The sequence below is a fragment of the Trichechus manatus genome, unplaced genomic scaffold (assembly GCF_000243295.1).
Source record: "Trichechus manatus latirostris isolate Lorelei unplaced genomic scaffold, TriManLat1.0 scaffold00065, whole genome shotgun sequence".
NCBI classification, from domain to species: domain Eukaryota; kingdom Metazoa; phylum Chordata; class Mammalia; order Sirenia; family Trichechidae; genus Trichechus; species Trichechus manatus.
The window spans coordinates 10,572,707-10,600,658 of record NW_004444001.1 but is presented as its reverse complement, the minus strand read 5'-3'; the positions used below and the strand labels follow the sequence as shown (position 1 = coordinate 10,600,658).

At 36.5% G+C, this 27,952-nt stretch overlaps 1 protein-coding gene across 4 annotated transcripts in view; it reads left to right on the top strand.

Annotated features, from left to right (window-relative positions):
• Positions 1-27,952, top strand: part of SUPT3H (SPT3 homolog, SAGA and STAGA complex component) — a 542,602-nt gene that overhangs the window by 448,823 nt on the left and 65,827 nt on the right. For 3 of the 4 annotated variants that reach the window (XM_023734239.1, XM_023734240.1, XM_023734242.1), the window contains one exon: positions 8,420-9,044. In XM_023734239.1, coding sequence (XP_023590007.1) covers positions 8,420-8,584 — 165 coding nt within the window. In that variant the 3' untranslated portion in view covers positions 8,585-9,044. Of the gene's footprint in view, positions 1-8,419; positions 9,045-27,952 lie in introns of those variants that run through there. The other variant, XM_023734241.1, reaches the window with a different exon arrangement.

The window sequence follows — 27,952 nt, the reverse complement described above, 5'->3', positions numbered from 1 at the left end:
CAGCACAATTGGAAGAGCGTAGTCGATGTCACTGAACTGTGCATGTAGAAATTTTTGAAATGGTGTATCTTTGACTGTATATTTTCACAAAAAAAAAAAGGTCTAGAAGGGAGAGGGTTGACATGTCGTGGGGTTGTTAACCAATGTCATAAAACAATATGTATACTACTGTTTAATGAGAAACTATTTGTTCTGTAAACTTTCACCTGAAGTACAATAAAAAAAAGAAAAAAAAGATAAAGGAAAATGTTCAGACGTCCCCAACGTCTGAAGCTCTCCCTAATGCAATAAAACATATCTATTATGGAAAAAAAAAAAAAAAAAAAAAGGCTTTAGGAATTGATGGAATATCAATTGATACGTTTCAACAAACAGATGCAGTGCTGGAAGTGCTCACTCGCAAGAAATTTAGAAGACAGCTACCTGGCCAACTCACTTGAAGATATTCATATTTATGCCTATTCCCAAAAAAGGTGATCCGACCAAATGCAGAAATCAACAATATCATTAATATCACATGTAAGTAAAATTTTGCTGAAGATCATTCAAAAGCGGCTGCAGCAGTATATTGACAGGGAGCTGTCAGAAATTCAGGCTGGGTTTGGAAGAGAACGTGGAACCAGGGATATCATTGCTGATGTCAGATGGATCCTGGCTGAAAGCAGAGAACACCAGAAAGATGTTTACCTGTGTTTCGTTGACTATGCAAAGGCATTCAACTATGTGGATCATAACAAATTATGTATAACATTGCAAAGAATGGGAATTCCAGAACACTTAACTGTGCTCATGAAGAACCTGTACATAGATCAAGAGGCAGTCTTTTGAACAGAACAAGGGGATACTGCGTGGTTGAAAGTCAGGAAAGGTGTGTGTCAGGGTCGTATCCTTTCACTATACCTATTCAATCTGTATGCTGAGCAAATAATCTGAGAAGCTGGACTCTATGAAGAAAAACGGGGCATCAACATTGGAGGAAGACTCATTAACAACCTGCATTATGCTGATGACACAACCTTGCTTACTGAAAGTGAAGAGGACTTGAAGCGCTTACTGATGAAGATCAAAGACCACAACCTTCAGTATGGATTACACCTTAACATAAAGAAAACAAAAATCCTAACAACTGGACCAATAAGCAACATCATGATAAATAGAAAAAAGATTGATGTTATCAAGGATTTGGATCCAGAATCAACACCCATGGAAACAGCAGTCAAGAAATCAAAAGATGCATTGCACTGGGCAATCTGCTGCAAAAGACCTCTTTAAAGTGTTGAAAAGCAAAGATGTCACCTTGAAGACTAAGGTGCGCCCGACCCAAGCCGTGGTGTTTTCAGTTGCCTCGTATGCATGCGAAAGCTGGACGATGAATAAGGAAGACCAAAGAATAACTGACGCCTTTGAATTGTGGTGTTGGTGAGGAATATTGAATATACCATGGGCTGCTAAAAGAATGAACAAATCTGTCTTGGAAGAAGTACAACTAGAACACCCTTTAGAAGCAAAGATGGCACGACTACATCTCTCATACTTTGAACACGTTACCAGGAGAGACAATCCCTGGAGAAGGACATCAAGCTTGGTAAAATAGAGGGTCAGCGAAAAGAGGAAGACCCTCAGTGAGATGAATTGACACAGTGGCTGCAACAGTGGGCTCAAGCATAGCAACAATTGTGAGGATGACACAGGACCAGGCAGTGTTTCGTTCTGTTGTACATAGGGTGGCTATTAGAACTGACTCGACAGCACCAAACAACAACAGTTTTTGCTTCATGTATTATGAATCTCTTTTATTATTAGGCACATGTACATTACTATTATTTTATCTTCCTGATGAATTTATACTTTTATCTTTATAAAATATCTCTTTTCATCACTGGCAATACTGTTCATCTTGAAGTCTATTTTGTCTGATTAGTATAATCATTCCAGCCTTCCTATGCTTACTGTTTACATGATATACCTTTTTCTATCCATTTCCTTTCAATATCTCTGTATCTGGATATTAAATATGCATCTCTAATTGACAGCAGATATTTGAGTCTCGTTTCTTTATCCTGTCTTGCTATCTAAGTCTTGTAATTGTTTTCTTTACTTAGTAATATTTGATGTATTTATTGATATGGTTGGGTTTAAGTCTACTATTTTGTACTTTATTTTCAGCTTGTTTCCTCTACTTTTTGTTTCTCCTGTCCTATCTTCATTTTGGTTAATTGAATATTTTTTAGAATTCTGTTTTAATGTATATATTGGTTTCTTAGCTAGACCTGTTTGCATCTTTTTTTTTTTTTTTGGTAGTTGCGCTAGGGATTGCAATATGCATCCTTAAATCTTCAGTCTACTTGAAGTAATATTGTACTACTTCACTCACATTAAATGTAAGAATCTTGTATTTGTATAGGTCCATGTACCTTATTCTCGTCCTTTATGCTATAGTTTCATCCGTATTGCATCTACATATGTTATAAATCACAATACTATAATTTTTGTCTTAAATAATCAAATCTATTTCAGTGAAACTTAGAGTAAAAAATAGACTATGTTTACCATTTCCATTGTTCTTCATTTTTTCTTGATGATCAGGTTTTCCTTCTGGTATCCTTTTCCTTCTGCTAAATTTTATTTAGTATTACTTGTAGTACAGGTTGGCTGGCGAAGGATTCTCTTAGTTTTCATTTTTTTAAGAATGTCTTTACTTTGCTTTCATTCTGATATTTTCACTGGATATAGAATTCTGGGTTGGCAGTTTCATTTCTTAGCACTTTAATGATGTTATTCCACTATTTTCTGGCATCTGTTATTTCTGATCATAGGTCAGTTGATTTTGTGCACTTGTTTCCATGCATATAGCGTGTTGATTTTCTCTGGACGCTTTTAGAATTTTATCTTTATTTCTGATTTTCAGCATTTTGGCCATCATGTCCATACATGGTTTTCTTTGTATTTATCCTACTTGAAGTTCACTGAGATTCGTAAATATGTAAATTTGTCTTTCACCAAATTTGGAAAATTTTCAGCAATAATTCCTACAGATATTTTTTCTGCATCATTCTCTTTCTCCTCTCCTTTTGGAACTCCAAGTACACATACATTAGTGACTTTGATACTATTCCACAGGTACCAGAGGCTCTGTTCAATCTTTCTTTCAGTCTTTTCTCTCTGTTCTTCAGATTGGATAACTTTAATTGATTCTTCTTTATGTTCACAGACTCTTCTGTCAGATGCAGTCTTTTGTTCCACCCTTCCAGTAATTATTAATTTCTGATATTTTGTATTTTTAGAATTTCCATTTGAATTTTTATAGTTTCCATTTGCTGATATTTTTTATTTGTTCATTTATTACAAATGTATTTTCTTTTATGCCCTTGAGCATAGTTGTAAATAGCTGCTTTAAAATCCTTGTTTGCTAAATTAATGTCTGCTTATCTTGGTCTGCATTGACTATATGTAACATTTTCTTGTGTTTGTGCGTAACTACTAATTTTCAATTATATTCTGGACATTGTAAGTAATATGTTGTAGAGACTTGGGATTCTGTTAAATTCTTACGAAGAGAATTGTTATTATTGGTGGCAGTGGTGTGGTGTGTGTGCTAAGCAGGCAATTTATTTGTCTGGACTCAGACTCTAAACTTCAAACCCAAACTCTTCTGCAGTGGGCAGCAGTTTGAATTGTCTTCACTTCTTTCAGTTTTAGCTGGGTTGCCTAGATTCAGTATCACACAGGGATAGTTTAGCAGTTAGTTGAAGATTTAGGTAAAGTTGATGTACTGAATTTGGACATCCTCCTCTCTGATTCTGTCCTTTTCAGGATATCCTCCTTACTTCCCAGCTACTATGGTTACCCTGAACTCTGGCTTCTAATTTTTCGAGCCTCTAAAGTTGGGTTTAGGAGCCTCTGGGTGGCACAGACAGTTCAGTGCTTGACTGCGAGCCAAAAGGTTGGTGATTCAAACCCATCCAGAGGCTGCTGGGCAGACAGACCTGGCAATCAGCCTCTGAAAGGTTACAGCCTTGAAAACACTATGGAGCAATTCTACTCTGCACACATGGGGTCACCATGAGTCAGAATCCACTTTATGGCAACCAGCAACAACAACAAGAAGATCTTTTAGCCACCCCACAGGCTAACTGGAACCTGTCCTTAAACTAAAACAGTAAAAACAGAGGACTCAACTCACTGTCATTCCCTTCTTCTAAGTGTAGACACTCTCCTTCCCGTTTACACCTGCTTTTGCCCACTCTCCAATGCTTTCCGGTGGTTGTTTTTTCACAATTTGTCTGAAGTTTATAGTTTTATCTACTAGAGGTTTAGTACAGTAGAAGCCATTCGCCATTATCAGAAGTAAAACCAGTGCCAAGATATAATTTTGTAACTGATAGTAAGTAAATTTAAATTTCTGCCTTCATTTCTGGTTGTCCCCTTTCATTTACAAAATCGCAGAGCTCATTGATTATTTATTAAGTGGAAATTAAATTATAGGAAATGTCCATATTGTAGTTTTAAAGACTTTGGGCTGTAGTACTCTCCAACTCAAAATGTTACCAAATGTTCTTCATGTGCTTGCTGTACAGAGTATGTAAGGAGTTGTGATTAATCTACTGATTATTCATACATAAAATAATTATTTCTATGTTTTTAGAAATTATTGAGTTTTTCCTTAACTATTTAAACATTTTTTTCCTAATCTTGTTGAGAACTATTAAGTTTAAGTTCCTTTACAGCAAAGATTTCCTAAATAAATTATTAGCCCAGTCCATGTCTAAATTCTCCTGAATTCCAAATTTGTGGCATCAGAATTAATAATGCCTCATTTCAAAGCCATTAATTATTTATCTGTTTTATTCACCCACATTTATTCACCAAGCACCTTACTGAGGGGACTGGATGTTGACAGAAGAGGGTGGTAATGACACAAATGTGAAAATATTTGTTGAGATGAAGACAATACTGGGCATACAACATTTTAGATTTAAAGGTTCCTTTCTAAAGAACTTGTTAGGCAAATTAAGAAGGTGTAGAAGTGCACATGGTAACTTCATTCATGCTAATGCTGGCAGCTGCTTAACCATAGCAGAGGAACCTGAAATTGGCATAGTTAAAATCTAATGACATTTTTCACAAAATTGAGTATTTTTATTTTTCTATAAGTTTACTTCATTTTTTTGGCAAGGATAACATTATTCAACCAGGCTGGCTTACTTGTGTCCATATCTTACAATAGCAGTCACAAGGTAGTTTCTAACTTGTGACTCCTATTTCTGTATTCTCAAATCCTGTCTGATTGCCATACCAGAGGGTCTAAAGAGATTTTGACCAAAGTATTATATAAAAACCCGTTGCCTTTGAGTCGATTCCAACTCATAGTGACTCTATAGGACAAAGTAGAACTGCCCGGTAGAATTTCCAAGAAGTGACTAGTGGATTTGAACTGCCAACCTTTTGGTTAGCGGCTGTAGCCCTTAACCACTGTGCCACCAGGGTTCCAAAGTATTATATACCAAAACAAAGTTTATTTGGGAAAGTAGAAGAGTAGAATCTTTATTGGACGTGGAGGAAAGAAGTGAGAAATAAATCCAATTTGCAGGGAGAAAGGAGTAACTTTAGGAGAATTCATAGAGAAACACATAGGAAGGACTCACCACCCACTTGCTATCCAGGATACTGGCCTCTTGATGTCTCTCTTCCATCTGTATTTCCTCGAGTTTCTACTGGAAGACTTACTTCAGATTCCAAGTCTAGCTAAGTATTTGCATGCATCTTTGCAATCATATAGAAAGCCTCATCCTACTTCACAAGCATCTGTTTACCAAGCAAGTGAATGAGTCTATATTTTAAAAAAACCTGTTGCCATCAAGTTGATTCCCACTTGTAGTGACCCTATAGGACAGAGTAGAACTTCCCCATAGGATTTCCAAGGAGCAGCTGGTGGATTTGAACTGCCAACCTTTTGGTTAACAGGCAAGCTCTTAACCACTGAGCCACCAGGGCCCTGAGTCTGGATTAGTCGTATGCATATATGGAGCAGAACTAACTCACAGAAAAGTCTTTATCTTCATCTGGGGACCTGATAATTGCATTTATTCTAAAGTGAAACAAAGTATTTGAAATAAGAATCAAGAAAGCGCTCAAAGAAACTCTGTGCAGTTTTATAGCAGTGCCAAAGTGAGGGGTTAAAATAACTTAATCCTTGTTATTGTGGGCACAGCAGATATGTTATTTAGGGTATTGTTGGAATGAAATTGAGAAAGATACTCTAGAGTAAATTTCTGTTTGGCTTATTTCAAATCTTGTTAAAATAATCAAGATCTTCTGTTTCATTTTATGTTTTAAGTCTTTTGTCATGTTCAGTTTGGATAATTAACAGATATTTCTTGTTTTTTAGGAATTTTAAAGCTATTTTACTAGTTTGCAATAGGAAATGCATGCACAAGGTACAAAAAGTAAAGTAAAAAATACAAAATATTCAAAAAAGTATACTTTCAAAAAATAGAGAATATAGACTACAGTGACAAGTATGTCTCTTTCCAACATGTCTTCCAGCCCCCCATTTTCCACCTAGGAGATGAGCACTGTTACTGGTTTTTGGTGTACCCTTGCAGAGATGCTTAAATGAATAGATAATGTTGAGTTTTTATTTTGTTTTGTTTTGTTTAAACAATTGTAACATAGTGCCACACAATTGAACATCTTGCTTTTTTTATGTAATATATCTTTCATGTAATATTTCATGTTATACATCCATAGAAGTATGTATGGAGCTGCCTCCTTCTTTTTAGCGGCTGCTGTGATTTCTGTTTCATTGAATGGATGTATTGTAATTTACTTAACCCGTCCCTCATTGATGAACATTTAGTTCATCAATTCAAACAGTGCTGCAGTGGATATTCTCATGCCATTTTTTACCTGTGTTATATATCTATAGGAGAAATTCTTAGAAGTGAAATGGCTGGGTCAAAGAGGTTGTGCATTTTCATTTTGATAAGATTTTGCCAAATTGAGATCCACAGAAGTAGTGCTAGTTATACCCCTACTAGGAATTATGAGAGTAATAATTGTAATAATTACCAGAAAAACAAATAATCTTAATTATGTGACTGTGAATGACTTCTAGGTCACAGTTATAGTAATACACAAGCTAAAATTTATTTCTCATGATTCTTCTAAGGTTGGTAACCTGGCATCTGGTGCCCAATGCATTTTGAAATGAATTAGCTTAGCATTTTAAGAATCTAGAGGTTCCATTTTTTTACCCTTAATTTAAATAATAGCCTAATACTATAAGTGCTTTGCATATATCAACTCATTTAATTTTTACAACAATTTTATGAAGCAGTTAGAATCATTATTCTAATTTTACAGATGAAGAAACTGAGGCACAGACATATTTCACAGCTTGGAGCTGGTAAATGATAGGGCTGAGATTTGAATACAGGTAGTCAGAAGCCAAAGAGCCCTGGTGGTGCAATGGTTAAGTACTTAGCTACTGACCAAAAGTTTGGGGTTCGAACCCAGCAGCGGCTCTGCAGGAGAAAAAACCTGGCGATCTGCTCCTGTAAAGATTATAACCTGGAAACTCTACGGAGCGGCTCTACTCTGTCATATAGGGTCACTATGAGTCGGAATCCACTCAATGCATGTTAACAACAGTCAGAAGCCAGAGCCACTGCTAGACTGTGAGATATCTTGCCCTTATTGAGCATTTTAATATTTAAGAAAATCATGCTTTACACACACACACACACACATACACACACATACGTATCTATCATTTCTTGAGTTGGTGTCCATAGTCTCATTGCAAATAATCTTTCTTGTGTCTTTCTGTACTTTCAAGCCTACCTTTTACAGATAAGGCAGAGTAAAATAGAAAGTCTCCCCCTCCCAGGACACCTAGAAAATTAGGAACCAAGTTGAAATGGTCTTTTATGACAGTCCCCAATATTATAAATAAATACACAGCAACTTTACATTTTTCATTTTAAAATCAATGGCTCTCAAGTTATTTCAGAAATATGCCCAAGAAGCTCACAGGAAACATTTATAATAATAAATGTTTAAAAAAAAATTTTTTTTTTTTTTAAATACCTTCTTGTGGTTCTGCCAGCAAGCCCCTGTGAATTTTCATCTGCATGTAAGTGACTATATTCTCCTGTATCTTGAAATACAGACCTAGGTGAAATATTGTCGGCATAAAAATTGCATTTGGTAGGTCTGCTAGGAAGGGGTCATGTAAAAGTCATCTTTGATTTGTTAATGGAACTTTTTTTTTTTAGATGTAGCGTATGGCAGCAGTGATGTGCGTCCTGAGGGGAAAAATGGTCCGTTTTATAAAGGTTTATTGTCATATTTTATACACTGCAGTTCCATTGTGTGTTTTTGATTTAGTAACAATTGATGTGTTTTTCTGTCACAGAGCACCGTGGCCTGTGGTGTTGAGGCTCACAGCGATGCCCTCCAGCCCTGCCACATCAGAGAGGCCGTTCGACGCTATGGCCACAAGATTGGCCCTCTTTCCCCATTCACAGTACGTAATAACAGAGTTATAAAAAGTTATATTTATAATCTGAAAGAATTTTGATTTTCAAGTGGTCAAATGAAGAAGCAATGGAATTGTTGAAAGCAATTTGTGGCAACCGTAATTTTGTTGTATAAAAGTGGCATAATTCTCTTGGGAAATAAAAGTTAGTCATTTTTGTCTCTTTTTGGAAGGACAGATTTTTTTTCAACAAAATATTATTTTCTTTCAATTACAAATTATGCTTTTTTGTTGGGGCTTATATTTTCTATTTTTCAAAGCTTGGGTTTATAAAACTTTTTTGTCAAATTATATGTATCCAAATATTGCTAGAAGCACTTTATATTCTAAAATTGGTTAGATTGGCAATACCACTTCTGTCAGATGTCCTGCTCCTAAACATACTTTGAGTTGGAAGAAGAAGAAATGATTTCGTTACTGGCTTTGAACTAGCCTGAAATGTAGACAGTCTTGCACATCTTCAAATGATTTGAAAGCTTGTAATCAGGCTCTTTTTTTTAAATTGGGAATTAAAGCCTTGATATTTTAACACTAAAGAAAGTGTGTGTGAGTGTGTGTGTGTGTGTGTGTGTGTGTGTTTAAATTAGATAGTTATAGTCTTTCCCTTTTTTTAATCTTCTTGTTACTAAGAATTTCTCCAAGTCCTTCTCTGTTTGTAAGGAATTGGTTTGATTTTCAGTAAGTGAGGCTTAATTTACATAACTGAGGAAAAGTAGAATTTACTCTTTTTTGATATTCACTTCTGCTTTCGCATATTAAAGCAGAATGTATATTAGTACATATTATGCATAAATAAATAAATATAAATAACATAGCATACATTTTTCATAAGAGTGGATTTTACTATTACCTGTTCCTAGAACTCATGATGTTTTCTAAATTACATCATCTCCTTTTCTTCCCCCCATCTGTTGGTTGGTTAAAGGGAAAGCTTTCTTTTCATTCTTTGTTCTTATTATTGTCTGCTGTCTAGGCAATTCCAACTCACAGTGGCCCTATAGGACAGAGTCGGACTGCCCCATAGGGTTTCCTAGGCTGTAGTCTTTACGGGAGCAGACGGCCAGATCTTTTCTTCATCTGAACGGCTAGTAGGTTTGAACCCTCTGACTTTTCGGTTAGCAGCTGAGCACTTTAACCATTGTGCCACCAGGGCTCCTTTTGTTCTCCTTAGGTGTTAATTTTATGGATTCTCAGTGTAACAACAAGAACGTGCTTTTATATTTGTCTCCAGAAGGTTTTTGTTAACAGTGACTATTATTTTTACCTTTGTTTAAATTTAAAAATTGTCTTGTATGTCATAAGAACATGATTCTAATACTGTTGATTAAAACTATATATCATTTTACCTGAGTGCTTTTAGATTCTTAAAATTGAAAAGAAAGAATGAAATCAAGTATCCCATTTTTATTTTATTGTATTTTTCTACATGATAGGTGAGGCTGTTTTAAGCAGATATGCCAAAAAGATGAGATTTTTTAAAATATGATATGATTGGAGATAAGAATTTAAAAACCAACTGAAATGGAAAGAACTAACTTATAAGGAAACATTAAAAATATTAAATCCATAGGTTAGAGCTAAATAATGACTAATAGGTTGAAGAAATGTAGTGGAGAGGGAAGAAAAAGGAGGCGGTGCTGATGATAATCTGAAAGTAATTGAAGGGTAGCAGGAGAAGCTGGATTTTTGAGAAGTGATCTAAGAGGTAACTAAAAGTAATGGATAAAATTAGGTAAAGGAAAATGTATCTAATACAAGGAGAAAACTTCCTATCATGACATCTGTGATATTTCCTTAAAATGAAGTAGGGCCTGCTTCATTCTTCAAGTTTTTTGTTTTTAGATATCTGGGAAGATCACTTGAGAACCATCTTGACTGATGACACTGTCTGTCTGTCTGTCTATCCATTAATCCTTCTATCTGTATATTTTTCCCCATTTCTAATCTGGTACTGTATTATTTGTATATCGTTTCTTTTATAATCTAAGATTGTAGTATATGGTTTAAAAAATGTGCTTGAAACTAGGTGCAGGTATAGCTTAAGCTAGTTTTTAATCTAAGAAACATGCAGCCAATCTGCTTTTTATGACTAATAATGCAATTAAATAATGTTTAATACAAATAGATCTGAGTAAAATAAATAAGCCATAACGTGGGAGGCTTAGTTAGCCACTACCAGAAAAGGCAGGTAAAATCAACATCAAGTGGTAAAGAACCTCACCCTAGAGGGGCATCCAAGTGCTGACCCCTCCTCAGAAAGGTCCTGCCTTGAAAGGTCTGCTCCGTAACCTGAAGCTTTAAGAATTCGCTCAGCCTGTGGGGCAGAGTTAGTGCAATCCTGAATATGCTTACTCCATTTTACGTCACAAGTACCATGATCAGGGAGACATAGTTTCATGGTATAGACATAAATCTCTCTTTTAATGTTAAAAACTCTCTCTTTAGAGGGGGTTGGTTTGTGGACAGTGTATGCCAACAATGTAGCTCATCCTGCCCTGGCTCCCACATACCTTCAACTGCTAAAAGGAGAAGCTCATGGTAGAAACCTCCTGATGTTGGGGGATGCTAAAGTTCAATTCCCCTTGTGTACCCTTGAGATGGTACTTTATGCTGCAGTGGGACATGTTGCTATCTAGCCTCTGAGTAACAATTTCTAAGAAGAGAGGAGGCATGTGGGCTGACCTCTATAGTAACTATAGATGGAGAGCTAAATTTTCATACAGAAAGGCTGAGCTGACTTAACTCCAAGGTAAAATTTCCTTTGTAAACTAAAATGCAAATAAATAGCTAGTTTATTTATTTATTAAGCATATAGATTTCTTTTCTTTGCAGCATGTCATTCTGAATCAAGAGTGTTTGTCGTATGTGTATATAAATGTGATATCTAATTTAGAGTATTCAGAACTTGATGCATATATATCCAGTGTCCAACAATTTGAAATTGATTTGGAGAATTAAAATAACAACCAATAGGTTATGTGGAAACTTAATTCCAACATAAATCAGATATACTAAAATATCTGTTTTATTCAGATATTCTATTTTCTATTATATGATTTCTGAAAATAATTTTTTACAAAATTACATGGTCAGTTTCAGGAATACAGTTCATTATATAAAGAATTGTAAGTGAGCTCTTTATCTTGGGAACTAGTTGAGATCATAGTGTTGGATGGAGGAGAGAAAAAGAATACAAACAGAATGTTTTGTTTTACAGTAGCTGCTGGCATGGGGAGGAAAGGGTGAAGATTGCATAAAGATCAGTCACCTGCCAGTCACCTGTGAACACTGCTTTCATGAGTGCTTTGGAGATGCTTATAAACCATTCATCCCCACTCATCCAGTTGTAACAGGAATGTCTTTGGCATATTGGTCTTAAATGGTGATTTCTTTCTTCTCTGTGTTCTCATTTATTCTCAACCCAATACAGAAGATGGGAGAAGGTATCATACCTAGAAGACTTAAGTAACTATCCTTAGAGGTTAAGATATTAACTAGATTAAATGATAAAGCCAGAGGTGAAATTCAGGCCTTCCAACCCCTCAGCTCCTAGAACGTACCCTTTTGCAGCTATCCCCACCTGATCTGCAATACACACATCCTAAAAGACCTTTAAAGAAACTGATGTTACTTTTTGCTTCGTGTTTATTTTTCCTAAATCTGAATATCACTTCAATCTGTGATTTTTTGTAGTTATCCTTTTAGTGTACCCCTGGTGGTGCACTGCTTAAGAGCTCAGCTGCTAACCAGAAGGTCAGCGTTTCGAATTCACCACCTGCTCCTTGAAAACCCCCTGTCCTATAGGATCACTATGAGTCAGAATCAAATCGATGGCAACAGGTTTTAGATTCTTTCAGTAGTTGATATTATGCAAGGTTATATTGTATGGTAATTAAGAATGTTGATCCTTGAGTCAAATGGTCAGGGTTCAGATTCCAGCTCTGCCACCAACTAGCTAAGTAGCGTTAAGCAAATCTCTTAACCTCTCAATGGCTCAGTTTTCTCGTAGATAAAACGAGGATAATAATGGAGTATGCCTCATAATAGGATTTAAGGAGTATTGTGAGCTTGACTGTGAAGCCCTGGTGGTGCAGTGGTTAAAAGCTCGACTGGTAACCGAAAGTTTGATGGTTTGAACCCACCAGCCTCTCTGCGGGAGAAAGATGTGGCAGTGTGCTTCCGTAAAGATTTATACCCTTGTATAGGTATAGAACTTTCAAATGGAGAGGAAGTCAAGGTGATAACAAGTAATAAAAAACTAGTTTAAACTTAGGAAGATAGGGGTAAATTTCAAGATAACCACAAAGAAAGTTAACAAACCTATTCTTCAAAATAAAGAAGAAAAAGGTGAAGTCTCAGTAAACAAAGTCTACAAAAAGGAAAGAAAGAAAAAAAAAATCCACAAACAAAAGGAATTCAGCACAGAAGAGTAAGAGGAACAAAGAAAATGTCAGCACCACAAAAAAAAAAAAAAAAAACACTACAAAATGACAGCAGTAAACTCACACCTATGAATAATCACACTGAACGTGAATGGCTTAAATGCACCATAAAGAGAGAGTGATAGAATGGATAAAAAAAAAAAGGACCCATCAATATGCTGTCTGCAAGAGACACACCTTAGAAACAAAGAGATCAATATATTAAAAATTAAAGGATGGAAAAAATGTATCAAGCAAACAGCAACCAAAAAAGAGCAGGAGTGACAATACTAATCTCAATAAAATAGACTTTAAAACAAAATCCACCATAAAAGACAGGGAAGGACATTACATAATGATTAAAGGGACAATCCACCATGAAGACATAACCGTAATAAATATCTACGCACCCAATGACAGGGTTCCAAAATACATAAAACAAACTCTAACAGCACTGGAGAGAGAAACTGAAAGTTCCACATTAATACTAGGAGACTTCAACACACCACTGTTGGTAAAGGACAGAACATCTAGAAAGAAACTCAACAAAGGTACAAAAGATCTAAAGACCACAATCAACCAACTTGACCTCATAGACATATACAGAAGACTCCACCCAACAGCAGCAAAGTACCCATTCTTTTCCAACTCACTTGGAACATTCTCCAGAATAAACCACATCTTGGACCACAAAGCAACCCTCAGCAAAATCCAAAACATTGAGATAATAACAAAGCATCTTCTCCGATCACAACACCATAGAAGTAGAAATTAATAACAGGAAGAGCAAGGGAAAAAAAATCAAATACCTGGAAACTGAATAACTCCTTGCTTAAAAACCATTGGGTAGTAGAAGAAATCAAAGATCAAATCAAAAAATTCCTAGAATCAAACAAGAATGAAAACACGTCATACCAAAACCTTTGGGACACAGTAAAGGCAGTGCTCAGAGGTCAATTTATAACAATAGATGTACATATCAAAAAAGACGAACGGGACAAAATCAAAACATTAGCTATACAACTTGAACAAATAGAAAGAGAACAGCAAAAGAAGCCCACGCCACCAGAAAAAAGGAAATAATAAAGATCAGAGCGAAGTAAATGAAATAGAGAATAGAAAAACAATAGAAAGAATCAACAAAACCTAAAGTTGTTTCTTTGAAAGGATCAACAAAATCGACAAACCATTGGCCAAATTGACAAAAGAAAAACAGGAGAGGACACAAATAACCCAAATAAGAAATGAAATTGGGGACATTACAATAGACCCAACTGAAATAAAAAGGATCATAACAGAGTACTGTGAAAAACTATACTCCAACAAATTTGAAAACCTAGAGGAAATAGACACATTTCTAGAAACACACTACCTACCTAAACTAATGCAAACTGAGGTAGAAAATCTGAACAGACCCATAACAAGAGATTGAAAAGGTAATAAACTCTCAACAACAACAAAAAAAAGCTCTGGCCCAGATGGCTTCACCGGAGAATTCTACCGAACATTCAGAGAAGAGCTTGCACCAGTACTACTCAAACTATTTCAGAACATAGAAAAGGAAGGGATACTTACAGATTCATTCTATAAAGCCAGCATAACCCTGGTACCAAAACCAGGCAAAGACACCACAAAAAAAGAAAATTACAGACCAATATCTCTCATGAACATATATGCAAAAATTCTCAACAAAATTCTAGCCAATAGAATTCAGCGTAATATTAAAAAAAAAAAAAATACACCACAACCAAGTGAGGTTCATACTAGGTACGCAAGGATGATTCAACAAAGGCGTTCGATAAAGTCCAGCACCCATTCCTGATAAAAACTCTCAATAAAATAGGTATAGAAGGGAAACTCCTCAACATCATAGAGGGAATCTATACAAAACCAACAGCCAACATTATTCTTAATGGAGAGAGGCTGAAAACATTCCCCCTGAGAACAGGAACAAGATGAGGATGCATGTGATGGTTAAGATTGTGTGTTAACTTGGCTGGGCCATGATTCTCAAGTGTTTATATGTGATCACTCCCATGATTCAATCTGCTGTGAGTAGCCAATCAGTTGAAAGGGAGTTTCCTTGGGGGTGTGGCCTGCATCTGAATATAAGCAGACATTCTTGCTTTTTGCTCTCTCTGGATCCTGTGGCTGCCTCCTGTTCATCTGACCTCCAGTTCTTGGAACTTGAGCTTTCACCTTATCTGCTGATCTTGGGATTCGTCAATCTTCACAGCCTATGAGCAGACCCTTGCTCTCTGAGCTGCCAATCTTGGGTTTGCCAACCCCTGCAGCTACGTGAATCAGTAGAAGCCTTGTGGTCTTGCCTGCCAATCTTGATATTCATCGATATTCATGGCCTGTAAGCAAGAGCCCTACTTTCCGACCTGCCGATCTTGGGTTCACCAGCCCCTGCAGCTATGTGAATCAGGAGAAGCCTCTATCCTAATCCACAGACTTGGGACATTCCAGCCTCTACAATCATGTGAGCTGTTTCTTTAGTATAAATCTCTCTCTATATATATATTTATATGCTTTACTAGTTTTGCTTCTCTAGAGAGCCCAACCTAAGATGATGCCCTTTATCACCACTCCTATTTAACATTGTGCTGGAAGTCCTAGCTAGAACAATAAGGCAATAAAAAGAAAGGGCATTCAAATTGGTAAGGAAGAAGTAAAACTAAACTATCCCTATTTGCAGATGATATAATACTATAGATAGAAAACCCAAAGGACTCCACAAGAAAACTACTAGAACTAATGGAAAGAATTCAGCAGAGTGGCAGGATACAAGATAAATATACAAAAATCAGTTGGTTTCCTATACACTAATAAAGAGAACTATGAAAAGGAAATCAGGAAGGCAATACCATTTATAATAGCCACCAAAAAAATAAAATACTAGGAATAAATCTAACCAGGGACATAAAAGACCTATGCAAAGAAAACTACAAAACACTACTGCAAGAAACCAAAAGAGACCTACATAAATGGAAAAACATACCATGCTCATGGATACGTAGACTCAACATTGTGAAAATGTCACTTCTCTCCAAAGCAGTCTACAAATTCAGTGCAATCCTGATCCAAATACCAACAGCATTCTTCCATGAGATGGAAAAACTAATCATTAACTTTACATTTCTTTTTTGTGTGTGTGCTTTCGGTGAAAGTTTACAGCTCAAGTTAGTTTCTCATACAAAAATTTGTATATACATTGTTACGTGACCCTAGCTGCCATCCCTTTAATGTGACCACACATTCCTCCTTTCCATCCCGGATTTCCTGCGTCCGTTCAGTCAGCTCCTATCCCTTTCTGTGTTCTCATCTTGCCTCCAGACAGGAGGTGCCCATTTAGTCTCATGTACCTACTTGAACTAAGAAGCACACTCTTCACAAGTATCATTTTATATCTTATAGTTCAGTCTATTCTTTGTCTGACGAGTTGGCTTCAGGAATAATTTTAGTTATGGGTTAACAGAGTCTGGGGGCCATGTCTTCTGGGGTTCTTCCAGTCTCAGTCAGACCATTAAGTCTGGTCTTTTTACATGAATTTGAGTTCTGTACCTCGCTTTTTTCCTGGTCCATCAGGGACTCTCTTGTGTTCCCTATCAGGGCAGTCATTGGTTGTAGCTGGGCACCATCTAGTATTTCTGGTCTCAGGCTGATGGAGTCTCTGGTTTATGTGGCCCCTTTTGTCTCTTGGGCTAATATTTTCCTTGAGTCTTTGGTGTTCTTCATTCTCCTTTGCTCCAGGTGGGTTTAGACCAATTGATGCATCATAGATGGCCGCTCACTAGCTTTTAAAACCCCAGATGCCAGTCAGCAAAATGAGATGCAGAACATTTTCTTAATAAACTTTGTTATGCCAGTTATCCTAGATGTCCCCTGAATCCATGGTCCCCAGGCCCCTTCCCCCTGTTACACTGTCCCTCAAAGTGTTTGGTTATATTCAGGAAACTTGTTAGCTTTTGGTTTAGTCCAGTGGTGCTGACTTCCCCTGTATTGTGTGATAACTTTCCCTTTACCTAAGATAATTCTTGTCTACTATCTAGTTAGTAAATTCCCCTCTCCCTCCTTCCCCACCCTCATAACTGTCAAAGAATGTTTTCTTCTCTGTTTAAACCTTTTCTTGAGTTCTTATAATAGTGGTCTTATATAATATTTGTCCTTTTGTGACTGACTAATTTCACTCAGCGTAATGCCTTCTAGATCCATTCAATCCGAGATGTTTCATGGATTCATCATTGCTCTTTATGGTTGCATAGTATTCCATTGTGTGAATAGACCATAATTTGTTTATCCATTCGTCCGTTGACAAATTTTTTTGTACAGGCTTGGAAGTTAAAATCATTTTAATTTTTTATAAATCAAATAGACATTTATAGTTAGAGCATTTTGTTTTTTCTCTTAAAGAAAATACCCTAAGGGTAACCCAGTGTACTAATTGTCATATGGAAGATGATCAGACATGTTTTATCTAGATCCTCAATATTTTCCCACTGTGGACAGTGCTCATGATTACCTACTCTGAAGCTCAGTCCCAGCTCTCAACGGGAAGCACTGTAAATGGCTAATGTAAAACCAGGTCTATAATTTTGTAAGCCAGAGAAAGGAAACCATGTTCACTGAGTGAAATGACATGACATAATCCCATGTGTAATGCCTAAATCTATTTTAATTTCTCCTGAATGATATTCACAGGAGAAAAATATGTTAGCCTCCTGAGCTTGCATGTTATCGTATAATCAGGTGATGTTCTATTGAACTAGAATAGTGAGACCATAAAATTGCTCATTTAGTTATAGTCATTAACCTAAATAACATCTTAAGGGCTTCCCGAGAACAAGTCTCTTCAATATCCACTCAGTTGGCTTAAATTCTGAAACAGAATCATAGCATTTTAAAGCTGGCTAGGACTTGGGAGAGCCAGACAGTCTCAGAGAAACTTTGAGATGTACCCAAAGGTACAAGCGAATGACAGAGCTGACCTTGGAATCCAGCCTTCTAACTCTCAGTTTAATGCTCTTTCCATTATTGCCGTTTACTTTGAAGCGTATACATTTATTAGAGGTACTCTCACATCATTATTCAGTTATGTCAATAATAGACAAATAGAGATTAAAAATATGAAATTTCCTCTTAAGAATTTCTCACATTAAACTTTTTCTTCCCTTTTAAAAACAAAAGTGGCATGGCAGATTGCTTTGACTATTTTTATCTAGAGTTTCACATTCACGAATAATTCTTATGTCATGATCACATTAAGTTTCTGTCTGCGTTTTATGTGTTCAGCCTAGAAAATTAACTGTCACAAAGTATTAGAATAATTTTCAAATGTTAATGCTGAGTGTAAACTTGGTAAGAATTCTTAAATATTTGTATTTTTACTAGAAAGTTTCTCAGTAAATCTTTGAAAGCACTAAATCTATCACAGATTAGAGCCAAGTATTTTTTTACAATTGTGGGACCCTGATTCTCAGGAAAAAAATCAATATGTGGCATATTTATTGTGCAAAAGTAACCTAAAACTGAGCGTTCTCTAGAAAAATATGAAACTTTTAATTTAGTTGTTTTTAATTTTAAAATGGGATGGGGGTAAAACTTTTCCAGTTACAAAATTCATTAGGTCATGTCATATGAAATTGTTTATGTCAAAAACTGTTGAATATCAGCAGTTTTGTATGGTTCAAATAATATAGTGTTCACTTTAGGATTATTAAGAGAGAAAATGTTGGAAATGGAGAAATAAAGAATTTAGAAGACTTGAGGAAAGAAGATTATTAGAATTTTAGACAAGTGTTAGTTGATCAAATAATAACTTCTACAATACATTAAAAGTACCTTTTTACCTGCATTACCTTATTTAATTCTCACAACGTAGCAAACTTCGTGTTATTATCTCCACTTAACTGAAATTTAGAGGAAAAAAGCTGAAGCCTTATAGTAAGTAGCAGAGCTGATTTGCAACCCTAGATCTGCCCCAATGCTTAACTCCATGTCCAGCCACTCTTTCTATCGGCAGAAGCTAAATTCTCTGTGGTTCACTGGGACTGTGACCATCAATGAATTCTCACTAATCCTACTCATTAAATTTTCTTTTTGCAGTCTGACCTCTGTTCTTAATTCTTTAAGTAGTCTTATCCTGAGCATGTGAGCTAGCATTTCCTAAACTACACGTATAGAATACAAGTGTTCCAAGAGGTATTAAAAGGTGTTCCACAAGAAAGGGATTTTTTTAATCAAATATTTCAGAAAACCTGCATGTCGTATCTGAAGGTCCACTCTAAATCATTTTCATTAAGAACAGTGAAGGCGTTTTGAAATCAGTGTTGGAATATTATATCCGTCACAGCATCTAAATTATATCCATATTTTATTTTAGCTACACAGTATTGAATAGATTTTGATTCACAAATATAACCATTTTTAATAACAGTATACATAGGTCTGCAACACTCTTGGCTCAAAAGAGAAACAGTAATAAATTTTTGTTTCCAAGTTGTATCACAAACAGTATCTGACAAGTGCTCACATTTCTAAACTGGTAAGTATTGGAATCAATCTGTTCCAGTGTAACTCTTCGTGGTTTTCTGGAAAATATTTTTTGAACATATCCTGAAACATAAGCTACTGAAAGATGTTGCAGTGAAAATCTCAGTCACCTACGGACCCTTTTCTGACAAATATTTGCTTAAACTTTCAGAGTCAAATTTATGTTGCTTTGCCTGTTGAATTCAAACTTGGTAACCATCATTACTAATATTTTTTCTGCTGTTGTAAACATAACGTCATAATTCTGGATTGCCAAGTGGAGTTGGTGCAATCATGTTATATTGTAGGGAGAGAAGGGAAGAGAGACAGAGATCCTATCTCATTTGAACTCTCTGTAACAACACCTAAGAAGCCCTTGTGGCACAATGGTCAAGCACTCAGCTGCTAACTGAAAGGTTGGCAGTTAGAACGCACCAGCCACTCCACGGGAGGAAGATGTGACAGTCTACTTCCATAAAGATTACAGCCATGGAAACCCTATGGGACAGTTCTATTCTGTCCTATAGGGTCCTGTGAGTCAGAATCAACTTGACGGAAATGGATTTTTAACGGCAACAACACCTGACCGTGGGGCAGCCAGTGAATTTGTTTATAAGAAACCATCCAGTTCCACTTTAGAAATTCCTAGCATTATTAACAACTCATGGTTGTCTCCACAGTATGCAGTGACTATTCAAACATATTTTGCTTTTTTTTGCCTTTACTTTGATATCAGCAGTAAAGTGTCACATTCCGTTCAGCATGGGGCATATATCCTAACATGATGTACTCTCATGCACAGTTTTATACAGAGTATTTTGGCTGATGTAAATATCAAAAAACACAACAAACAAACCAAAATTCTAAGACATAACTTTCTAATCAACAAAACATAAGAAATTCAAATATAAAGCAAGAGATGACAGAACCTTTATTTTGAGTAGCACAAAAATTGTAAATAGGCATTCAAAAAAAAAAATGAGGCCTTAGAAACTCTCCACAGACTGCTAGAATTTTGAATAAGGTAGTTTGAAAAGAAAAAAATCAGTCTTCTCTAATAGAAGGGCATGGTTAAAGTAGAAATGAAAGGTGATAGCCAAGTTTGTATCCTTCAAAGTCTCTTTAAATTTGAAGTAGCTCAAGAAATTAATGAATCTCTATTTGGTATAAAAGGCCAACTATATTTTGGGGAAGGGATGAAGAATCCGGGCATGTCTACAAGGAAAGATGGGTAATCGACACCAAAGAAAATCCTTTTGCACCGAATATTCTAAAAGGACTTAATTTTGAGATGTAAGTATGCTATTATAGGTTCCAAGAGTTTGCAATCTTTTGAGGGAATGGAGAATAGAATGGAAAAATCTTTTGAGTGACTCCCAAAAGGAAATTATCTCTTCTTTAAAAAAAAAAATCAAAAGATTCTTTTAACTCAGAACTTTATGAAAGCAGTGAAAGGATTAGTTGAGAGGAGCTAAACTAAACTGAGATATTTCTAAATTTCAAAATTGTTTGTGCTCTAAAAATGGCAAGAAACTCTTTTAAGTCTGGGTTAGATATACAACTCAGTGTATTAAATTGCTCATGTTGATGTAGCAAAAATGTCATTTAAATTTTTAATTAATATTTTATACTTGAATCAGGTGAATATTGGAAAAGAGCATATTACTTTTATTAAAATAGATTTTTTATTTACTATTGTGCAAAACATACAACATTCATAAGCATGTTTTCTTTAAGTGAAACATTTGTATACTGTTTTATTGATAGCGTGAGAAAAATCCCCTCCAAACACCCAAGAAGTGAGCCTTTTGAATCAGAGATGATTTACTTTTTGGTGATTTCTTAAATAGTGTTACATATAGTTTACTCACACAAAAATAATCAGTAAACTGTGATTTAATTTACTGATGTTGCAAAATTAATCCCAGAATGTAATGAGTGAATTATTTTAAATGGAAAATTTACACCTTTCACAAATGAAACTGATACCTTTCTCTTGTTATGCCCAACATGTATTTAAGACTATATTCAAGGTAGGAAAATATGCAGGAAAAAAAATTATGCCTTGTTTTTCTGACTGGTGTTTTAATTGTGATTTTATTTAAACCAAATTCCCTCGACTGTGTTATGTACAAATCAAATGTTCCACCCCACACACCACCTCTGCATGACCCCAAGCTATAAGAAAAGAAAATTCATAGCCCATATGTCAGTCAGATGTTAATTCTTGCCCTGGCACCTGGATAGTTTCCCCCACCTGATTGCAGCACACTTGCAGTTCTGGGCAGATGCCCAAAATGTAGGGTAGGCTCTCCAGATCTGGGAATATTTGGGCTGATATAGTTGGCAGAGGTCATGAGGGTAGAGCCCAATGTCAGGCTCTGAATTTTCCCAGGTGCATTTAAGGTGACAGGTGGGCAGCTGTACCCATGGTAGAAATATTAGGGAGGGAGTACTTGAGTTGACTCTCTGGCTCCAGAAGTTCACAGCCTGGCCTATGGGTTCCTGTCTATTCCAATTTAAACACTTGTGCAGATTTTACAGTTTCCAGTAGAGAGAAGTTAGAGACTACATTTCTGGCTCTAATTTCATTCTACATTCCTGATCTGATCTAACCTGAAACACCCATGTGTGTACTCAAGACTAATTAGGTAAAAGCCCAATAAGTAAATAAGTTATAGTTAACAAGCATTCCTCATCCAAGCAGGCATTGTTGTTGGAAAGAAAGAGAAAGGAGGGAAGGAGGGAGGAAGAAAAGGAAAGGGAAAGGAGAAGAAGGAAGGAAAGAAAAAGGAAGGAAGGATGGGAGGGAGGAGGGAAGGAAGACCTCCTTGTCTCTGAAGCCAGTATTCTGAAGAAGACAGTGCTCAGGGTTGATCCTCATGGGTAAACAGCTTCACTTTAGTTTTCGGTGGCAAGCAATGTCTTTCATCCATACAACCGGCTCACAAATGGTTAAAATTAATAAGGGGGCAAAGCAAGACTGTACTGCTTCAGGTCACTCTGTCACCCACCACTGCTAGAAAAACAATTCAAAGCATATGCCTTCCTGGTAGAATGAAAGCAGTCTTCACCTACAGAGGATGATGCTCCATTTCGGAGTATGGACGAGGCAACAACAGCCCATTTGGCAGAACCTGCATTTGTACAACTGAGCTACAAATGATTAAGAAGTGAAGGCCCAGTGTTAACATCCCTACATGTTCTGAGAACCTTTTAGCTCTGATGTCTCCATTTATTAATTCAATAAACTTTGCCAAGCATTTTGTTAGAAATATGTTGGGATGGGATGGCATGGCAGAGATGAATAACTGGATGTTGCAGTATAGCAAAGGAGATGAATGTACAAGCAGTGTCATGTGACTGGTGCTGTCATTAAACGGTGAAAAGGAGGGTACAGCCTGCCTAAGGAAGTCAAGAAAGCTTTATAGAGCAATTAACATCAGAGCTGAGTTCATGAGACGGAGGGTGAGGGGTAAGAGTAGGAATTTTGGAAGAAATAATCCAGGTAGGAAGAAGAGCACAAATAAAATTAAAAAAAATAAAAAGGGTAGATGTGTGAAAGCAGGCTGACTGTTCAGGCAAAGTTGAGGAACTGGATCTGGAACACCTGGAGAGGAGATGAAGCATCAAAAGTAGGAGGGTAATGCCATTTTGAAAAGGATGTTGAATTCCAAGCCTTTTTACTTAGACTTTATGATCTAGGCCAGCAGTTATCAATCTGTGCTCTGCAGAAACCTCAAGTTATTTTACAGAAATTCTACAAATAACAGTGTTTTACTCTAAACAACATAAATCTCACTTTTTATCTCTGATATGTATATTGGGATTCACAGTAAGATTTTGTTTGAAAATTTCTTGTTAAACAACTGATGGGGTCATAAGGAGCCATTCTAGATTTTTTAAGCAAGGCTTGATATGAACTGATCTATATTGTAGAAAGGCAACCCAGGTGACGATGTGCAGGAGATACTGGAGTGGAGAGAGACAAGAGGTAGAGAGACCAATTAGGTGCTGCTGCAATATTAATATTCTGGGCAGGGGGCCAGGAGAGCCTCTGCTTAGGCAATGGCAATGAGCACAGAGAAGAAAACGTGTTCAGGAAGTATCTGGCATCTAGAATAACTAAGAACCTGAATGAGAGAAGAATAAAAGTGGCAAGTTGATAATTTAGAACAGACAACTAAAAGTGTCCTTAAGACTAAATCCAGTGCTCAGATGCTTACAAAGAACTTTCATAAAGTTTAAAGATTTAGCCATGAAAAAAAATTCAGAGGCACGTCTTCAGTGGAGGAGGGGGAGCTTAATGCAAAGATCACCTGAACTTAAAAAAATAAATGAAAATGATATTCTAGCTTTCTATTTGAACTTATGGGAGTGTTTATATATATGACCAGAAAGTTCCACATCTGCTTTGAAGAACAAATTGACTGCTAAGCCATTAATGAATTTGGCCATGCATTCCTAAAAGATGACTGTAATCTAACCAGTTTTTGAAAATGTTTTCCTTATAGCCATGCCTACAATAGCTTTGTGCCAATGTAAATTCCAAAGCATCCTTTTACTAAACTTTGGTAGCTTTCATCTCTGTATGAATCCATTATCTCCATTCTCCCAACCACCACCTCCCTTCCCCTCCCCCCCCAAAAAAATAGGTATGAGGAAAGTAGTGAGAGCAACTCAGATGCCAGATTTTGTGGAATGACATGTTGCTGGCATTTTTACCTTGATTTAACGGAAAGCTAGTGTTACTGATTGTAGTGATGCTTCCAAATGGAGACACACGGTGTACGGTTCATCATCACCACGCAATTATTCCACCTCAGCCAGCACTTCCAGTCTGTAGGAAGCTCAGTTTCAGTTTCAGACGTCTTGCCCTTCTCTGCTAAGAGTCCCTCCTTCAAATTTATGAAAGAAAACATTTCTTTCTGTGAAAGGTTTTTGTACACCCGCATCTGGAAGTGTTTATTTCAGTGGCATGTAAGCTATCTGTGGATTTAGTTAGCACCAGACCCCCTTTTGTGTACTCCTGCCTTAAAAATTTTATAAATGATCTTACTGAATTTGTGCCAGTGTGCACATGGTTTGGCTGATTGCTGCATATATCCTTTACCTGCCAGTCACCTTTGATTTATGTTGCTTCTGCTAAGCTTTTGCCTTCCAAAAATGGTGCCACTGAACTGTCCTTTAAATCATCTTATTGGTTAAATTACTCCAAGATGAGTTGGTATGTTTTTGGTTGCCTATGGACAGATAAATTTATATTTTTCTGCCCCTGTCCACCTCTAGTAAAGCCACTTACAGAGGAGGATTGGACAAGTTATGTCATCGATCTCTTTATTCCAAATGAATACCATCTGAAACACTGTGCCAAGTCAAGACTAAAGTGATAAAGAAGTATTCTTTGGCATCCACCTCTGTTATAAGTCCTTCTTTTACAAATAAGTCTATGCCTGGAACTGAATAATGTGGAGACTTTTTCTCTTCAGTTTTCAGAAAAGGCAAAATAAAGTCTCTCAAACAAACTAAGTAAACTTTGTCAGAAAGATAGAAATTTTGGAGGCTCTACATAGCTTTACTAACTTGCAAGTTTTATATTTCCTGGAGAAAAGCAGGTGGCTTGGCAGTTATTTAAAAGTTGGCTGTTTGTGGTGGTGGTTTTAAGGGGTTTTGTATTTCTAAAGAGAGATCCTAAAGAGCAAATTCTTAGGTGTCTGAGAAAATGATGCATCATTTTGAACTAATTTTCCAGGAGTTCATTGGTCATTGAACATACTGTTTAACTTGACATTGCAGATTGCCAGCTGTTACCGCTGGGGGTAACTGTAGGACTTAACAGCGAATTTGCTAATAAGGAAGCTAATACTGAGCTGATGAAGCCAGCCATTACTGCTGTAAATTTTTAAAGCAGGTTCTAGTTACTCAGCTATCTCACATAAGCAAGCTTTGCAAAAAACTACTTTTGTTGTTGTTGTTCTACCTGATGCTATAGGAGTGTTTTTTAACTTTTCATCGTTGCACTTGAAATGGTGTGGAAGGATTTAAAATACTTGGATAACGCAGATGTAGGTCTTATGGTTCAAAACTACTGTAAGCAAACAATAGAACTTCTAGGCTGCTTGGCTGTGGCCCCACCAAGCCTGGAGGTATTTATGCCAAAACTCTCGTGAGACTTCATTTATACTCCTAAAGATTTATAAGGAACTCCCTGAGCTCTACCAAGGTGAGAACCATCTCAGGCGTATGTCAGTCATGTTTTCCTGGTTTAGTCAGTCATGGTACTGACAGCATTTTCAGAGAAGCCTCACATGTAGGACTGCGGTTGTTAGAAAATCAGCACCAGAGGTGGGAGCACTTTATATCCATTAGAATGTCGATTTTTTTTTTTTTTTTAATATAGAAATATTTTAGATTGATATAATTTATATATGTATGTGTTGCAGAGTAGAACTGTTCCATAGGGTTTTTAAGACTATGACTTTCAAAAGCAGATTGCCAGGCCTGTCGTCCAAAGTGCCTTTGTGTGGGTTCAAACTGCCAACCTTTCAGCTAGTAGTTGAGTGCTTACCTGTTTGTGCCACCCAGGGACATACATACACACACACACACACACACACACACACACACATATATATATATAACCAAAACCACTACCATCGAGTCAATTCTGACTCATAGTGACCCTATAGAACAGAGTAGAACTGCCCTATAAGATTTCCAAGGAGCGACTGGTGGATTCGAACTACCGACCTTTTGGTTAACAGCCAAGCTCTTAACCACTATGCCACCAGGGCTCCAAATATATATAGTCTCATTTTAAAAAATTGTCTTAAATGAACCAGCAATTTCACTGATATTGTTTCATGTAAATCATAGTTTAACATTCAACTGTCTTTGATGCCTTTCACGGATTTTTGAGTCAGACAACTTATCTGAGCCTGTTTTATCATTTATAAATATTAGCAATTTGTATTAAGTATTTGTAATAACACTTGAAAGCTCCTAGCACAGTGCTTACAATATAGAACATGCTCAAAAAACGCTAGGTATTATTTCTAACTATTAGGAACAGTGTTTCTTTTTAAAACTATTATCAACCTAATGGAATTTAAAAATATATAGTGCTAGTTTGTTAATAAAGCCCTTCTGAGACTTGCAAAGGGAGGCCCAGCCTGACATGTGAGCATGGGGCGGAGTCCCAGACCCACTGACTGGCTTTCTTTGTAGCCTTCATAAAATTCTATAATGTTCATGTCCATTTTCATGTGTATACGGTGAGTAATAATGTGTTTTTTATGACAGAAAGCTTCAGAGTGCCTTGAGATCCATGAATGCTGGACTCTTTTCTGCCCCACCTGTCTGTCCTTGTGTAGGCAAACAGGCCAATGCTGAGGGCCGTTTTACTTCCAGTGGTGACGGCATTGCTGACCACATATGGAGATTGAGGCTAAGATGCAGAAGGGGTATGGTAAAAAAAAAGAAAGAAAAGTACAGAAATTGCAGGTTCCAAAAAGTGACTGCCAAAAGCTTTTCTAGGAATGAGGTCTTAGACATGTTGGAAGGTTTAGATTGAAAGGAAAAAATAAAAGATATAGTGAATTGAGAACTGGCCTTAATCATGTTTCCAACTTGAGAAGCAGGGAAAGATCATGACCCGGAAATAGTTCCTACTCCTACTTTCACTGATTGATTCCTAAATTTCTACCAGTGCAGATTCATTTTCCCCTCTTAAAATATATTTTGTACACATGTGAAAATTTACTGCTTCAAATATCTAGGTGAAAGAATTTGCAATTCAACAGAATTGTTTGTTGAGGATACTTTAAGTTTGTAACTATTATAATCTTTGGCCCATTCCTTAGTCTGTTTCAGCAGGACCTTACCTCAAGACAAATGAGAATTTGCACTGTTTCCAGAACCCCTAAGAGTATAATTGTTAAAGCTCTATCCCTACCTTATTCCAGCATTCAAAGATTTTACACTTCCTTTCCAACATAAATTGAATTTTTTTCTTTATTTCTCCTCAGTGGAGAGAAAGAGACTATAATGTCATATAAACAAACTCACTGGGGCCCTTTCTAATTTTGGTATCAGTATTTTTCATGCACTTGAGTGGGAGAATTTAGCCACTGTTCCACTTTAATCTCAAGACAGCTTCTGAGCACCCATACTTCTTTCAGAGGTCAGGGTCTAGAGAAGAACCATTTTCAGACTTGGATAGATCTGGGTCCAGAGAGTTCCTGGTGATGCAGGGCATGGTAAAAGGAGTCCAGATCTCATCTCTTTCTTCTTTCCTTGACTTTTCACTGAACTGTTTTTTCCTTTTTTTTTTTTTAATTGTACTTCAGGTGAAGGCTTACAGAACAAATAGTTTCTCATTAAACAGTAGTACACATATTGTTTTATGACATTGGTTAACAACCCCACAACATGTCAACCCTCTAACTTCTCAACC